Below are 17,845 nucleotides of genomic sequence, written 5' to 3'. Positions count from 1 at the left end.
GCCACCTCGCGCCCGAGCCGCCGCTAGCGCGCGCCGGGCATGGTCCCCTCTTAAAGGCGCAGGCCGCGGCGGCGGGGGCGGGCGTGCGGAACAAAGCGCCGGCGCGGGGCCTGCGGGCGGCTCGGGGGCCGCGATGGGCGCGGCGGGCCCGCGGCGGCGGCGGCGCTGCCCGGGCCGGGCCTCGCGGCGCTAGGGCGGGCTGGCCTCCGCGGGCGGGGGCAGCGGGCTGAGGGCGCGCGGAGCCTGCGGCGGCCCGGCGGGCGGAGCGGCGCGGGCATGGCCGCGCGCGGCCGGCGCGCCTGGCTCAGCGTGCTGCTCGGGCTCGTCCTGGGCTTCGTGCTGGCCTCGCGGCTCGTCCTGCCCCGTGCTTCCGAGCTGAAGCGAGCGGGCCCACGGCGCCGCGCCAGCCCCGAGGGCTGCCGGTCCGGGCAGGCGGCGGCTTCCCAGGCCGGCGGGGCGCGCGGCGATGCGCGCGGGGCGCAGCTCTGGCCGCCCGGCTCGGACCCAGATGGCGGCCCGCGCGACAGGAACTTTCTCTTCGTGGGAGTCATGACCGCCCAGAAATACCTGCAGACCCGCGCCGTGGCCGCCTACAGGTGAGCGCCTGCTCCCCGGGCACCGCCTCCTGCGTCCGGCATCCCGGCGGCTGGCATCCCGGCGGCTGGCATCCCGGGTGCTCTCCTGGCTCTCGCCTCCGCCCGCTTCCTAGGCCCTTCTTGGGCTTCCGGTGGGATCGGGTTGCCTCTCGGGAGACGCCGGGCCGAGGGAGAAAAGATCAGAGGCGGGATGGTGAGCGCAGCGCTCAAGAACATGGCCTTTGGGGTCAAATGGACTAGTGTGGCCTCGCTGGGTGTGCCTCTCACCCTGATGAAGGCATTTTAGCCTTTACAAATCGAAGCTTCTCGTTAAAAGGGCCCGACAGATCGGGTCTCCCTCATAATGTTGGAAAACTCATAGCACAGTACCTGATAGTGGAGGCAGTTGGGGCTGATATTGGATTCCCTAAAATGTGCACCTTTGTCCTTGCAAAGCTAGAGCCCGTGTACATTAATCTAGTTCTAGAACCTTTCCACATCATACTCTCACATTTCGCAGTTGGCGGCACTCCTATAAATGAAAGAGAATGCCCGCAGCACATTGGACCACACCAGTCTGTTGAGTAAAGAGAGAGAGAACCTTGGGGAAAAGCAGTTCTTGGCCCTTGGTAGATTCAGTGGAAAACTGCATTCTGGTGTTAATTAGTTCAGCTTGGTGGTGTATGCATGTTATCCAGTAACTGGGCTCTAGTTGGCCAAATGAGTCATAAAAGCAGCTGGAATTGTGTTCAGGTTTAACAAAGGGATTAGCCAATGTAGTCTTTAGAAGGGAGATGATTTTGGAATGGCTGGCATGGTTAGAATCAGATTTGTATTGGAGTGAATTTGAAGTTGGAGAGGGTTGTAGACTCGATAAAGGGATTTGATGGAAACCCTATAACCCTATATGTGTGAAGTATAGAGACACTTACTGTATGGATAAAGTTTGGGTCTTATCCAGCCACAGAGCAAACCAATGTGGGGAATGGTTTTAGAGCATCAGTGGTCTGGGAATGAAATTTCAGAGCAGCCAGTGCTGAGCCAGGCTAAGCTGGTTGCTGTTTGTTCTTATAACCAATACCTTCACACTTCAGTTTTTAAATGCAGTCTTGGTCAGATTTTTCAGGCACTAGATGTTGTGAGGGGAAAAGCATATATGGTCCTTTAGTGTCCTTTAGTAAAGGACTGAGAAAGAAGGTGAAAGTGGTCTTCAGTGACTGCCCCTTGAATGGCTTGATCCCCGTTCCTGCACATTTCCATTAGGGTCCTGCTTAAGTCCAGAACCCACATTCCGCCAGGAAGGGTCCTGAGTGGCTTGAAAAGCTTAGAATGCAGGTACTGTAAATACAGACTAATGCAGGCCGGGCGCCGTGGCTCACGCCTGTAATCCTAGCACTTTGGGAGGCCGAGGCGGGCGGATCGCCTGAGGTCAGGAGTTCGACACCAGCCTGACCAATATGGTGAAACCCCGTCTCTACTCAAGAGTACAAAAATTAGCCGGGTGTGGTGGCGTGCACCTGTAGTCCCAGCCACTCAGGAGGCTGAGGCAGGAGAATCGCTTGAACCCAGGAGGCGGAGGTTGCAATGAGCCAAGATCATGCCACTGCACTCCAGCCTGGGCTACAGAGTGAGACTCCATCTCAAAAAAAAAAAAAAAAAAAAAAAATCTATCTATCTATCGATCGATAGATAGAGATACATAGACTAATGCAGTGATTTGGGAACCAGCCTATCAGGATCTCTCCCAGATCTACCTTGCATTACCTGAGGTTTTATGGGATTTTTTTTTTTTTGACCAGAGAAACAGCCACATCAGAAATCGAGGATGAGCCATATAGATTATTTACAGCATGGTTTTGAAAGTAAATCCGCATGACTAGTGTGGTGATAGACCATGTGAAATCACAGTTTTGGGGACAGTTACCAAACCAGTTAGTACAAACAGTAAATTAGGTAACTCCCTTATTTCCCCCATGCCCCCTGAACCAAATGCATTTTCATGGTTACGGTATCAATATATTCAAATCAGTGGGGGGCCTAATGCACCAGCAATACTCAGAAAATGTAATGCAGGCCGGGCACGGTGGCTCACGCCTGTAATCTCAGCACTTTGGGAGGCTGAGGCGGGCGGATCATGAGGTCAGGAGATCAAGACCATCCTGGCTAACACGGTGAAACCCCATCTCTACGGAAAATGCAAACAAAAAAAAAAATTAGCCGGGCTTGGTGGCAGGTGCCTGTAGTCCCAGCTACTCGGGAGGCTGAGGCAGGAGAATGGCGTAAACCCAGGAGGCAGAGGTTGCTGTGATCCGAGATTGCGTCACTGCACTCCATCCTGGGGGGCAGAGCAAGACTCCGTCTCAAAAAAAAGAAAATAAGTAAAAGAAAATGTAATGCAAACTAGAACTACTGTTTCACACTTGGAGATGGTTTTCCAAACTCGAGCTTAACGCTCTTACTTTTGGCCTCCTTTCCACATCTCTTCCCTCATCTTTTTCTGGATGTAAGATTTAATCTCATTGTTTATTTATTATTTTTTTTTCAGGTGGTTAGGGGAAAGCAGAAACACAGTTTGCCCCCAGGCCGGGTTCTCCCTTTCTTTTGACACCTCTGCCTTTCTGAGAAAGGAAAACGCCTACCAGGAGATAGTGTCCAGCTAATGTCACTCCAGCTTTCTCACAGAAGTTTCCTTTTATCTCTCAGATCTTAAGAAGTCAGAGTGCGTGGAGCCTGGAGGTGGACCTGCCCTGCCAGTTAGGGTTCTTTACCTCTTGCCTGCCAACCCTGTGTTTAGACTGACTGCAGGAGTTGGCACAAGACGATTTTAGCCTTAAGGCTAAAAGTTAAGGAACTTTTGGGGAGGGCCTCAATTGGGATGGAGGTTATAGGGTATAACATATGATTACAGTTTTACTCTGCTTTGCAGCCCAGACTGAAAGTCCACACTGAGCTCTTAAATTGGAAATTCCATGCACAGTTCAGTATAAAAGTAAGCTTGACTCTTCTAGCACAAGGTAGAACTCTAGTTTGGAAATCGATGTGCTGAGCTTTACATTTCTCCTGAAAGGTAAATTCATTCTTCATCTTATCGAAAACTGTAGTTTTGTTTTTTAAAAAAAACAAAAAAACAACTGTTGTTTGGCTTATAGATGAAGGAGATGCCAGCACTTTCAGTAAGATGATACTTTGGTGTAGAATACTGAAAATGTCAGAATTTAGGTGTAGGGACTAGTACCTAGCAACCTCTTCATTCCAACAACTCTGAGATCCAGAAAGGGGCTAAAAAAGCTTTTGAAAATCCAAGGAGATATGCCTGTCCACACTAAAGGCACAGCACTTTGATGATAGAACATCTCCATCATTATACATTTTTACTTTCTAGACCTGCCATCTGCTTGAGGGGTGGATGGGGGCCACCAAGATATAGCAGGGCAGTGACAGCTGATAGCAGACAAGAAACAGATTTTTCAAAGCAGGTGAGACGAAACTCAAAATGTAGCAGGTGAGAGACCAGCCAGGGCTGAGCTTTGGAGGCCCTGAGTGACACAGTAGCTGTGGAGTTAATAGGAGTGATCCTGATTCGTTACTTAGGATCCATTTCTTTGTAAAGCACATGCATGCATGGCCCCTCTGGCCCCCGACCCTGAGTCCTGGGGGACACTGCAATACACGGCTTGCTGTCATGTTCTTTAGTCAGAGGGACGACACTAAAAAGAGGGTTTCTGCTAGTGATGGATGCTGTAGAGAAAATAGAACAGGGTTGGGGCAGGGCAAGTGTGTCCTCTCTGTGTTAGGTGATTAGGGAAGAGTTTGGAGAGAGTGTCATTTGGGCTGAGATTTGATCATGAAGAGCCAGTTGTGTGAGTATCATTGATGAGCATGAGGGCCAAGGAAGCACCGGGAAGTCCCAAGGCAGGGACTGGCTTGGAAAGGAACACCAAGAAGGCCAGTAAAAGAAAGAAAGCCAAGAAGGCCAGTAAAAGAAGAGCCCCAAGAAGGGGCTCGCTAGTGTCCAGTCTTGTAAAGTTTCATCCTGAGTGAATTAGAAAGCCACTGGAGGGTTTATGCAGGGAAAGGAGGTGGGTAGCTGGGGTTCTGTAAATTAACACATAAAATAATTTATTTTGACTCATCTGCAAGTGTGTGTTCTAGGTAATTTCGCTTTAAAATGGTACTGTGATTCCTCTGAAGTCATTTATTATGCAAATTAAGGACAGCTTGTCAGAACCTCTGGGTTTCTTGTGTCTTGCATTACTAGCTGCAATTCGTATTTTTCCCATATTTAAACATTTTCTTCTTAGTTATGTTCTGTGATATATGGAAGGGAAATGTTCATGTAGTTCAGTCTATGTCTTTCCCTTTCTGATTTTAGTTTCCTCTACCCCAGGTTCACAGTTACTGTCCTGGAGAGATTTTTAAAGGTAACGTTTCCTTCCTAATTCTAGAAAGGGCAGAAATCATCTCAACTTTATTTTTTCCCCAAATAGTATGTGGTCGCAGCACCACGTACCGTTGACTAAGTTCTCATTTCCCTACCAGTTTGAAATGCCATCTTTGTCATGCTCAGAATTCTTGGGTATGTTTCTGGACTTCATGTTTTGTTCCGTTGATCTTTCTGTCTGTTCTTGTGCCAGTACCACCCATTGAAATTATTGGAGGTTGAATAATATTTTCATATCCGGTGGACAAGTTCCCCTTTGTTATTCATCTGCTTCAAACATTTCTTGGCTACACTTACCTTTTCTTGCTGAGAGAGTTTTTATGCTATTTAGATTTTTTTAATCAACGTTTTGATTTAAAAGAAAAAGCCACACATATTTTGCTTATTCGTCCATTTTTATGCCCAGAACCTTGAGCTAATCCAACACCTTTTGTTTGTTTTGGTTCTTACCCTCTCTGGGCTGAAGATGGGGAATAGTTTTGTTCTTTTTTTATGTTGTCAGAAGAAAGAGGTGGATGGTTTCCCTTCTTTGCACCAAGATTGAACAAGGGCACCATTACAGATTAGCATCAGTGTGTAGGGGACTGTGGGAAGAAAGTTTGAGAAGCATTACCTTGAGATGTAGGAATCTTATTTCAAGATACTGTTATCAGTGAATGATCTCTTCCTAATGCTTTAAGTGAAGACGGACTGTTCCTCTACCAACCTTAATGAGATCCTCCTATCTTATACATCTGAATTCATTTCCTTCTTTCTTGAGCTAAGTAAACCATGTTTATCTTGAAACGGTTCAGAGCAGTCCTCACTTTCTTAGATAGAATTCAACTTGGCAAACATTTATACAGAAGGCTTTTCCATGTAAAATCCAAATAATCAACCTGTAAGTGAACTTTTGGAGCACCAAGCCATTTCAGATCGTGAACTTCCTGTAGGAGACTAGGGAACCATGTGGCTCTGAAAATGAGTGTAGTTTTTTATGTCAGGTTCAAGATCTTGATGCGCTCAAACAATATTCCAGGGATTTCCAGGGATGGCTGTGGCTGTCAATAGCGGATTGTGCGTGACTGTTTCCATTGCACCGGCAGCTTCACGTTCCCCTGTCTGTTAACTAAGCTGCTCTTTATTAACAGTAGATTCCAAATACAGGGCCCTAGTCTCTGCAGAGTTCATCGTGTCAGAAGGAAACGAGCGAGGGTATTGGTTGATGAGGGCTGTCAGGGTGCATGAACTAATCACTGTGGGGGAACAGAAGAAAGAGGCTTACACCCAGTGGGTGATGGATCAAGAAATGTCTCACCCACACTCCCACCCTTTTTTTACCCACTAGCTGAGTCTTGGAAGATGAAGAGGCATTTTTGAGGCAGAGACAACTTACAGGTTTCCTACAACATGAAATGGCAGGAGTTAGTGAAGGAGCGATGGGAAAGGCCAGCTCTTTGGGGCTAGGTGTAGGCTGTGGGTGGTAGAGTGGTGGGCAGGGACATGGAGGGAAGGTCTGCGTGCCAGGCTTTGTGTGGTTGCTGTCCAGAGCTATTGGTGACATTTCGGCAGGACAGTAGCCTGATGGGATGTGTGTTTTGGAAGATCAGCCCAGCGGTGTTGCTGCTGCAGAGGGTGGCTAGAGTTGGTCAAGTACCGGTACCTGTTGAGGGACGCTTGGGTAGCATTTATCAAGAAGTCTAAAATGCAGCTCTCTTGAGGTCTAGCAATTCCTCTAGAATTTTTTCCAAAGGAATTTTAAAGGTGTGCTTAAATGTGTACATATGAAGTGGAAATTTCAGGTATTTTAGGTGTCCTGCTTTAGGAGATAAGGACCAAAATTGACTTAACTGATTCATCCATACTGTGGTCTGCATCTCTAACAAGTAAAAATGGTGTGGCTGAAATACTTTTATTGACATGAGGAGAGGTTCAGAATATACTTAAGTGAAAGTAAACTGTAAAACAGTATGGCCAGTACAAAGCCCTCTGTGCTTAAAGTAAAACAGGAGTGTATGTTTGTGTAGCATAGAAAAGGAAACATCAAAGGATGTACTCACTGTGACGCCAAGTGATCTTTTACATTCTTCTTAGCTCTTTTCTATATATTCTGGTTTTTCTACAGTAAGCAGTTATTTTGTAATAAAGCTACAGTAAAACCACAAAAAGATGTCAGCTCTGAGAGAAACTGCGTTCCATTTTGAGCACGTTAGGCTGCTGGCGTGGAGGTCCACTAGGCACGGAGCTGCAGCCCGTTCTCGTTTCAGTCAGTTACCAGTAATTCTGTCCTGAAGTGACAGAACTAGCTTAGCACACATTTACTTGGTTCGTGTCACGACTGTTTTCCTCAGTTACTGTAACTTCACGCTTCCAGGTGACATTGGGGAGGATCTGGTGGCAGCATTTTCAGTGCAGGGGCCTCAGCTTTTGTATCTTAATGTAAATACTCAGTGCTTCCACCTGTTGTTGAGGCCTTTTTGGCTTCTGGTTCCGGATGGCACTGGGTGAACAAGAAAACCTAGCTACAGTTTACAAGCATAAAAGCTGTCCATCTTCTCACCTGAATTCAGTGTCATCTCTGAAGCATTTATAGCTGCAGCATTTATTCTGTAGACAAATACATTTTCTGGATGATTACAAATAAGGTCCAGTCTGCTCTGATATGGTGTCAAGTTGATGCCTCTAAACCAAAAGCCTGAGGATTATTGACTGTAGGTGTTGAGGCCATTGAAATTGTGGTTTTCTAGGTGGACCATAGGCGCAAAGGCTGTTACACGTTGCTCGGCGTGTTTCTGATGGCAGTGTCTGCAGGTAATTGGGCACAATTTAGAGGCGCACACGGATCCAGACACAGAATGTGGCCTCAGAAGCTAACACTGGAATCAAGTTGTCTGGCCTTCAGTTAAATCCAGCCCAAGCACTGCAAAGTTGTCCTTGACCGGCAGGTTTTGTCCAGGTTTTCAAGTCGCCAAGCCATGCACGCTGGGAGTGGGTCTGAAAGTGGTTGAAGTGTGTGTAAGGCTGGTCTCCTTATCCACGATGACTGTTTGTCCAGCCTTAGCAGCGTCCGTGAGACTGGAAAAGTGATGTGGGTGATCACCTGGGAGGCGCGTGTGTGGGATGGAGAGCCAGTGTGGAGGCTGTGGGGCCAGGGTGGCTGGTGACGGTGGTTAGGTGGGCTTTATACAGGACGGTGCCTCAGTTCAGGGAGACGGTGATTTGCAAAGTGGTCGGCCAGAACAAGTTCAGGCTGGTTTAATTGTTGGCATTAAACGATACTGATTTTTGGTTCATGTGGATCATTAAGTATTAGTCACATATTTATACTTCTAAGGGTACAGCAGCGATATGCAAATTATAAAAGGAGCTCTCCAACACTTTCAAGCTTTGGAAATGTCTCGTGAGATCAGAATTCATCTTCTGTCATTTACACTCCAAATTTTAATTCTGATGTTTCAAAAGTGGCCTATTTGTGGTCTCTGTTCCCATTGTTTGCCGTGAACCTGGGCTCAAAGGGCGGGCTCCTCGTAGCTCTTAATACCTTGGAATGCCGTCTGGGCTTGTGCCCAGGCCATTGTTGAAGTGGGAAGCCGTAATCCACCCTGCCAACAGCTTAATTAAGAAAAAAAAGGGCTCTTTACTGCTTGCTTTCCCCTCAAGTCTATTTTTTAGGATGGACAGTAAGGAGTATAATTTGGTTTTTCTTTTAAAATAATTTTCCCACCATTCACAGCCTCTGTTACATTTTCCCACCTCCTTTCAAAAAGGGTTTGAGATTGGACAGGTCATAAGGACGTGCACGATGAGACAGTTAAAGGTTTTGAAAGAGGAAACCACATACCCGGAAACCACATGCACAGAAGTGGGAAACTGCAGCTGAATGCATTTGCTGCAGAGCTTTTGGGACCAAGGCAGAAGATGGAAATGAGGGATTGAACAGTGTTTGCAACATCCTGCCGGAGGGGATTCCTTCCGGCCGAGGAGAGGCCCGTGGCATCACTTGGTGGCCTTGAGAGACCTCTGCCTTTTCTGAAGGCTGTGGCTCTGACTGGCAGCATAGAGTGGTGCCCTCCGTGTACTTTTTTGAAGGATGAACTTGGACTGCTGCTCCATCACCCTGTGCTTCCTGTAAGGATACCTCCATCATTGACCTCGGGAGAAGTTTCCCTCAGGCCTTAGTATCTGAAAGAGTTTTTACACTTAACCCTGAACAGTAGGACACAGTCTCGTGACTTCTCATGGCGCCTGCTGAAAAGTTTGTAGCTGAATTTGGGCCCACCACTAGCACATCCGTAGGTCACGTGATGGCAGGTAGGTCTCAGCACAAGAGCACTTTGCAGTTGAAGTGGTGGCTCCTGAGAGTGCTCTCACTGAGTCAGGGTTTGCCCTGGGCAGGGCAGCCCCCACCAGGATTTGCCTTTCATTCCTTGCGTAAGGGTTTCCTACTCTTCCTTTTCTTTGGTCTCATTTTCTTGCTGATTTTTCTCATCCTGTATGCATTTTGGTTAAGTTGTCTTAAATCCCTTCTGTAACAGGGGAGAATGTAAATACAGCTGGCCCTGCTATCTGCTACATCTGTGGATTCCACCATCCATGGATTGAAAATATTTGGGGGGAAAAACAATAGAAAATAACAATAATAAAAACAATACAAGTAAATACAATATAGTATAACGACTAGTTACATAGCATTTACATTGTATTAGGTATTATAAGTAATCTAGAGACGATTTAAAGTATACAGGAGGGTATGTGAAGGTTTAAGCAAATACTGCACCATTTTATATCAGGGACTAAAGCGTCTGTGGATTTTGGGGTCCTGGGATCATTCCGTCTTGGATGATAAGGAACAGCTGTATATACCCTTAATTCCTATTGTCCATCAGTTCTACAAAGAGAAAAACCCATATCCTCCCTTCTTTAACTTCCAAGATGATTTTATCATGAGTCCTTTCAAACTGACTGCCGTGTAGCCATCAGACAGCACATGTAATAGTGATTTCGGGGAACTCACAGAAAATCTCCCCACCTTTTTAATGGTAACTAGTAGAATAACTATTAAAGCTTAAAAATCACAATCGAAACGACTCAATCTTACTCCATTTTTCTTTCAGTTTTTCTTGTTGGATAAAAAAATTTTATTACAAAAGTAAAAATTCTCTGTTGTTACATGTTTTGATTTCTTTGGTTGCTTGTTAGCCTCAAAGCTTTTGCCCAGTTAAAACTTTTTTTCCAGCTCTAAATATACCTGTTGCAGAAAACTTAGAAAATTTAGAAAACACAAAGAAGACTATTGGCCGGGCGCGATGGCTTCCGCCGGTAATCCCAGCCCTTTGGGAGGCCGAGGTGGGCGGATCACAAGGTCAGGAGTTCGAGACCAGCCTGACCAACATGGTGAAACCCTGTCTCAACTATAAGTACAAAAATTAGCTGGACGTGGTGGCAGGTGCCTGTAATCCCAGCTACTCGGAAGGCTGAGGCAGGAGAATCGTTTGAACCCGGGAGACGGAGGTTGCAGTGAAATCACGCTGTTGCACTCCAGCCTGGGCGATAGGGCCAGACTCCGTCTCAGAAAACAAAAAAAAAAGACTATTAAATCCTTTCTGGTTTTCCCATCCAAAAATAACCACGGTGAATACTTTGGGGGTGGAGTTGTACGTTATTTTATTTTTGTATATGTACTTTTGTTCCCTTGGTAAGCCACATCACAAGTATATACTGTTGCCTGCTTTTTAAGCTTACCCGTATATTATGAATATTTACCGAGGACAAGAGTCATGCTATTGATGCAGTTTTGTACAGAAGTGTATTTTATGTAGTTTTTCTTAACACTGAATGGAAGTGGAGACTATGATATTAACCCATTTATGCCTAGAGTTCCATTATTGGAACGCTAAGCTTGTGGGAGTTATTTATATCCCGCTCAAGGTTATCACCAAAGTCTGATTTTTTTTCCACACAAAAAAATCGCAACCTCTGACATAAATGGGTTAAGTCCTAACCAGCAAAGGCATTCCTTAGCTAAGCTAATACTGGTCCAGCTGAATTACTTAACTGTGATTTAACTCAGTGTAGGAATAGCGTTTGGAAACCTAGAGTGATGGAGGATTCACTTGGCACTCTCAGGTTTCAGCTGTCTTATCTGGGCTTGAGCAAGAGTTGGATATCAGTTCATTGAAAATGAGCTTTTTCTGGCAAGGCCTCTGCAAACGTTTTGTCATTTCAATTAAGTGAGAGTTCTTTGCTCCCGGTAACAAATGTGTTGATGGCAAAGCTGACGTTTGCTTATGAAAATGAAGGAACTGGACTTGTTGATATTGCAGAAGAGGGGACAGCTTGCTTCTTTGGGGGCATTCCCTTCAATTATTTGAAATTATTAATGCATCCCCTCCTCCTTCTCAGGATGGTGGTGAATCACGATTTATGTTCCAGAACTCGTTCACTTTGTGGAGCTCTTCAAGTTAAAGGACCCTAATTGAAAAGATTATAATTTCTTAAGATTGGAGGGTTTACAAAGACTTGACATTGAGAGATTTCCCTCAAACCAACCACCAGTCATTTAGAACAGAAAAGGACAACATGAGGTTTTTCCCTGAGTTACCTAAAAAGGAACGGATAATAATTGGGTGGAGTTACCGTAAAACTGTAGGGTTGAGGTTAGACTGTTTTTAAAATTAATTGGTTTCTCTTCTTGGGCAAATTACACCATTTCAAGTCATAGTTGAGGCATTAATTGCGTACGTGCTGGTTGTACTGCTGGGGCCTCTTTCACTGTATTCTTCCTGGTGGGGCACACGGGAAGCAGGGCCAAACTAAAATGAAGTTTCATCCTCAGTCTAATAGGGAAGTTTCTCGTGTTCTACAGCAAAAATACTTGTGGAATTTAAAGTTAGACCTCTTTCCTGTAACATTGTCTGAAGTTGATAGTAAAAGAGGATTTCAATACATAGCTTGAGGCTCAGGTTTTTAGCCAGAAATGTAAGAAGCATTTTCCACATTTCCTTTGCTCCGTGTGCTCCTGAGACTGACGAGTCCATGTGGAGCCCACACTTTCCTGTCTTCTTTACTTTTTCTTTCACTACCTTATTTGATTTGCAAACTCTTGTCTTCCTTAATAATAATCATACTTACATAGTGCCAGGCAGGCTTCTAAGCTGTTTACAGAGAACTCATTTAACCCTCACAACAACCCCCGTTTACAGATAAGGAAACTGAGGCACAGAGTAACTTGTCCAAAGTGGAGCTGGGGTTCTCGCCCCCATGGCCTGATTCCAGAGCCAGCTCTTGACCGTGATGCTGTAGATTGCCTCCTTAGTTGGTTGTTCTTTGAAGGCAGGAATTGTCTCACCCACCCCATCTCCCAAATAACATTATAGTGTTTTAGTATTTTCATGGCTTCCTAGGTTGAAAATTTCTCAAAGATACAAGATAGAAATGATTTCTGACCTTTTGCAAACACATGCGGCACCATTAAGTCACTTACTGTACACGAGTGGGCAGTATTCAGTGCACACATTTAGTGACCTCTATTATGTGCCAAGCACTGAAATTAGTTACATTTTCAAAGAATTGTTGCGACTGCCAAGTGAAAAACATTTCTCTATAAAGAGAGCATTATCAGGGGCTCCTCGACTTGAATGGGGGGTCATTGCACTATAATTTTGTCCTTACTAACTTCCCAAGGCTGGAGGAGTTCTGAGAAGTTATCTCCCCTCCATATGTCACCGCATCAGAAGACTGTGTATAGCTTGTCACACATTCACACATTGTCGCATTTGCGAAAGGACTTGTCCCTTTGTAGGTGGGATTGGTTTTTCTTTAAATTAATTGCCACATTTCTACGTTTATTCTACATCCTTTTTCTTCAGGACCATATCCTTTGTGAAAATGAAGTGCAGTACCTAGAACAGTATCTGTTAATAACCGTGGAATGAATGTCTGGGCTGAATTTGTTTTTTGTTGTTATTCTTGTTCTTTGTTAATGAGTTATTTAAGTGGCGTAAGAATACGGGTCCATTTTAAATCCATAGGCACTAAGGGAAAACATTAACAACACCATCTTATATCCATTCTGTGATTTTGACATCTCAGAAATTAGGATGCATGTTATAGTTACCTGCGTCATGGGATTGTGATTGGCAGTATTTTTTAAATTTGTTGATAGATAAAACAATGGTGCATCTTCCAGTTAACATCCTAAATTTGATGAAAAAATGTATATATTTAATCCTTGCACTTTTTGAGAGGCGTGTTGGCAGAAAGTTGAATTCCATTGAATTTTGCCCCTATTTGAAAGAGATACATTCAAAGTTGTTTTGTATTCCTCATATTTGGGTTTGGAAGAGAAATAAAAGCCAGTCATTTGTTTTCCAAGTACTTCACTGTAAGTTCTTTTTAAAATTACAAAAGTAAATATTTAGAATCTCAGTTTTGCAAGATGAAAAAAGTTCTGGAAATGGATGGTGCCGATGGTTTCACAACACTGAATGCTGCTGAACTTTACATTTAGAAATGGTTAAGATGATAAGTTTTATGTTATGTATATTTTATCACAATTTTTTATAAAAAAAATGATACTTATGCAGTTGTCCTTCAATATAGAGATGCATAGAATAAAAAGTGAAAGTCACCTTTGTCCACACACATTCCAGCTCCTCCCAATTTTCCTCCTTGTGTACCTTTTCCGCAGAGATTTGGTGTGTATCTTTTCAGATATTTCTCTCCTAAGACTTTCCCTTAAAGATGTGTGGGGGTTTCATTGATCCTTCAAGTAATTTTTCACTATAATAAATACACTTGTAACAGGTAAAATAAAAAATATTTGAAAGAACATCATTTGATAACTGCTTTTCTGATTTTAGGATTAAATTTACTATTTTATTTATTCTGCACAATACATTTTTCTTGGAAGTAGTCTGTATGAATGAATTATTGTAGCCAAACAACTTTAGATCTGAATACAGAACGTGAAGAAAGTAGGAGGGGAAGTGCGATATGATAGCCTTCAATTAGCTGCTCAGCAGAAGCAGCCTTTACGTGGTTTCCTCGCAGTTGACCACCCATCTTCCCTCCGTTGATGGGCAGCTGTTGTCTCTTAAGCCCTTTACGTGGTTTCCCCTCAGTTGACCACTCATCTTCCCTCTGTCGACGGGCAACCGTTGTCTCTTAAACCCTTTACGTGGTTTCCCCGCAGTTGACCACTCATCTTCCCTCTGTCGACGGGCAACCCTTGTCTCTTAAACCCTTTACGTGGTTTCCCCACAGTTGACCACTCATCTTCCCTCTGTTGATGGGCAACCCTTGTCTCTTAAACCCTTTACGTGGTTTCCCCGCAGTTGACCACTCATCTTCCCTCTGTCGACGGGCAACCCTTGTCTCTTAAACCCTTTACGTGGTTTCCTCACAGTTGACCACTCATCTTCCCTCTGTTGATGGGCAACCGTTGTCTCTTAAACCCGGGTCTGGGCTGCTGCAGTAGTTTACTCAGTGGTCTTCCTGTGTGCACTCTGGCTTCCTTCGGCCCTCTTCTCCATTCCTAGGGAGTTCAAAATGTGTGGGCCTTAATCTTGTCTTCTGCCACATTCCCTCTAGAGGCTTCCTGTGGCTCTTGCAACATAGAGGCCTGCATCTCTAGTGTACTCTGCCAGGCCTTGCACATTTGCCTCTGGGTTTTTTTTTTTTTTTTTTTTTTTTTTTTGAGATGGAGTCTTGCTCTTTTGTCCAGGCTGGAGTGCAGTGGTGCGATCTCGGCTCATTGCAACCTCTGCCTCCCGGGTTCAAGCAATTCTTCTGCCTCAGCCTCCTGAGTAGCTGGGATTACAGGCACACGCCACCATGCCTGGCTAAATTTTGTATTTGTTTTTTTAGTAGAGATGGGGTTTCACCATGTTGGCCAGGCTGGTCTTGAACTCCTGACCTTGTGATCTGCCTGCCTCAGCCTCCTAAAGTGCTGGGATTATAGGCATGAGCCACTGCGCCCGGCCACATTTGCCTCTATATTAGTCTGTTCTCACACTGCTGATAAAGACATACCAAAATAGGTAATTTATAAAGAAACAGAGGGGTTTTAAAAATTATTTTATTTATTTATTTATTTTGAGACAGAGTCTTTGCTCTGTCTCCCAGGCTGGAGTGCAGTGGCACGATCTCGGCTCGCTGCAAGCTTCGCTTTCCGGGTTCATGCCATTCTCCCGCCTCAGCCTCGCGAGTAGCTGGGACTACAGGCGCCTGCCAGCACGCCCGGCTAATTTTGTTTTTGTATTTTTAGTAGAGATGGGGTTTCACCGTGTTAGACAGGATGGTCTCGATCTCCTGACCTCATGATCCGCCCGCCTCGGCCTCCCAAAGTGCAGGGATTACAGGCTTGAGCCACCATGCCCGGCCCAGAAACAGAGGTTTAATGGACTTACAGTTCCACATAGCTGGGGAGGCCTCACAATCATGGCGGAAAGTGAAAGGCACGTCTTACTTGGTGGCAGACAAGAGAGAATGAGAGCCAAGCAAAAAGGGAAACCCCTTGTAAAACTATGAGATCTCATGAGACTCACTCCTGACCATGAGAGCAGTGTGGGGGAAGCTGCCCCTGTGATCCACTTAACTTCCCCTGGGTCCCTCCCACAACATGTGGGAACTGTGGGAGCTATCATTCAAGATGAGATTTGGGTGGGGACACAGCCAAACTGTATCAGCCTTCTTCCTCGCCTCATGACAGCGCTCTCGTGCCCTGCATTCCTTGATGTTTACCCTGTTTCAGGGGAAGGCTCCCTGTTCTGTTGGTCCAGCTCATGTCCTGTGCTCTGCCCTTTGGGAGTACTTCTCTTAGTTCATAATAATATATACATTAGTCGCATTATTCTGGTAAGTGTCTGTCTCTCCTGATGTCCTCTCTATGAGTTGGGGATCACGTTTTTGTCCACCACTGCATCCCTTCAGCTTAGCACATACTTGGCACTTGGTTCAAAGAAAATTTTTTGAGTGAACCATTTGATTTTGTTTTTTGTTTTATAGAGCTGAGAAGTTTTTAGGTAGGGAGTTGATAGTATCACAAAATTAATCTGTATACCCAGACCTTGGTTCCCTGGCAGTTTGGTTTTCAGCCAAAACTAAAACTTAGTTATCCCAGAACAGTTTTAACACTTCTTCATTTTTTGTTGGGGTTCTTTTGAAAATTAATTTAGACTTTGCAATATGCGGTAACCTGGGCTTTCATTAAGAGGAACCAAGCAGGCCAAGTAGCTTTTTATCATTCCCTTGAACACGGCGATACAAGATGAGCAGATAACGTGAATTCCTGAAAATCAGCTTGGAATAAACTGTTCTCTAACTGATATTTATTTTAATTCCAGAACATGGTCCAAGACAATTCCTGGGAAAGTTCAGTTCTTCTCAAGTGAGGGTTCTGACACATCTGTACCAATTCCAGTAGTGCCACTACGGGGTGTGGACGACTCCTACCCGCCCCAGAAGAAGTCCTTCATGATGCTCAAGTACATGCACGACCACTACTTGGACAAGTATGAATGGTTTATGAGAGCAGATGATGACGTGTACATCAAAGGAGACCGTCTGGAGAACTTCCTGAGGAGTTTGAACAGCAGCGAGCCCCTCTTTCTTGGGCAGACAGGCCTGGGCACCACGGAAGAAATGGGAAAACTGGCCCTCGAGCCTGGTGAGAACTTCTGCATGGGGGGGCCTGGCGTGATCATGAGCCGGGAGGTGCTTCGGAGAATGGTGCCGCACATTGGCAAGTGTCTCCGGGAGATGTACACCACCCATGAGGACGTGGAGGTGGGAAGATGTGTCCGGAGGTTTGCAGGGGTGCAGTGTGTCTGGTCTTATGAGGTAAGAACAGAATTCTTTACCATGGGAAAAACTTAATTTTGTCAATTTTGTCATTAGTTCTGAGCGTATCATAGGAAACTAGAGATGATATCGTCTTTGAGGGTTAAAGTTGGTATTATTCTACATTTTTAGCCTTAGATTAAAAAAAAAATTCAGTTCCCCTTTATTACCTTTTCTTGGCTTTGAGCGCATATCTTCTGTACTTTTTCTCCCCCCAGAGAGAGTCTTGCTCTGTCTCCCAGGCTGGAGTGCAGTGGCGCGATCTCCGCTCACTTTAACCTCCGCCTCCTGGGTTCAAGCAATTCTCCTGCCTCAGCCTCCCGAGTAGCTAGGATTACAGGCAGGCGCCACCACGCTAGGCTAATTTCTGTATTCTTAGTAGAGACGAGGTTTCACCATGCTGGCCAGGCTGGTCTCGAACTCTTGACCTTGTGATCTGCCTGCCTCAGCCTCCCAAAGTGCTGGGATTACAGGCGTGAGCCACTGTGCCCGGCTCTTCCATACATTTGTCCTAATACTTAGTTAATAAATAATGGCATTTGGGGCCTAAAGAAAAGATAATGGGTTGCTGATGGTCACGGTGATATTTTCTTGATTATCTAGAAAATCATCTTGTCTGACTTCTGCTGATTCCACAGATGTAATTGCAAGAATGTAGGATATCTCCCTATTTGTTTTCGCAAAGGCCTGGCTCTTCTCATCTGGTCATAATGACCTACACAGATTAGAAACTTAACATGTTTTGAATTTATAAAAGGAATCATGGTGTAAAAAAGCCAATAGCATTTGACTTCGCATTTGTTGTGTACCTTGACTGTTCAGATAGTTACTTTAATCTGTGAGTGTATAATATAGTTGTTGCTTTCAGAATAGTTGTCGTGCAACTCCTGAGTTACCGTGACACATAAATGAAATTTGCCGAAGGAAGTCCGCTTGTGAATGTTTTCTCTGTAGCAGTTCTAGAGAAGATGGACTGGCTTTGGACTTTCCTCTGTTGTTGCTGCACCCT

General features: G+C 45.0%; 1 protein-coding gene across 1 annotated transcript in view; it reads left to right on the top strand.

The window, feature by feature from the left end:
• Positions 1-241: 241 nt before the first annotated feature.
• The window catches only part of CHSY1 (chondroitin sulfate synthase 1), a 76,025-nt gene continuing 58,421 nt past the window's right edge, over positions 242-17,845 (top strand). The window contains exons 1-2 of the mRNA XM_014341600.4: positions 242-596; positions 16,341-16,836. Of these exons, the coding sequence (XP_014197086.3) occupies positions 277-596; positions 16,341-16,836 (816 nt within the window). The 5' untranslated portion in view covers positions 242-276. The remainder of the gene's footprint in view (positions 597-16,340; positions 16,837-17,845) is intronic.

Source organism: Pan paniscus, chromosome 16, assembly GCF_029289425.2.
Source record: "Pan paniscus chromosome 16, NHGRI_mPanPan1-v2.0_pri, whole genome shotgun sequence".
Lineage (NCBI taxonomy): Eukaryota > Metazoa > Chordata > Mammalia > Primates > Hominidae > Pan > Pan paniscus.
Note: the sequence above shows the minus strand (reverse complement) of the source record. Positions and strands in the feature narration are given on the sequence as shown.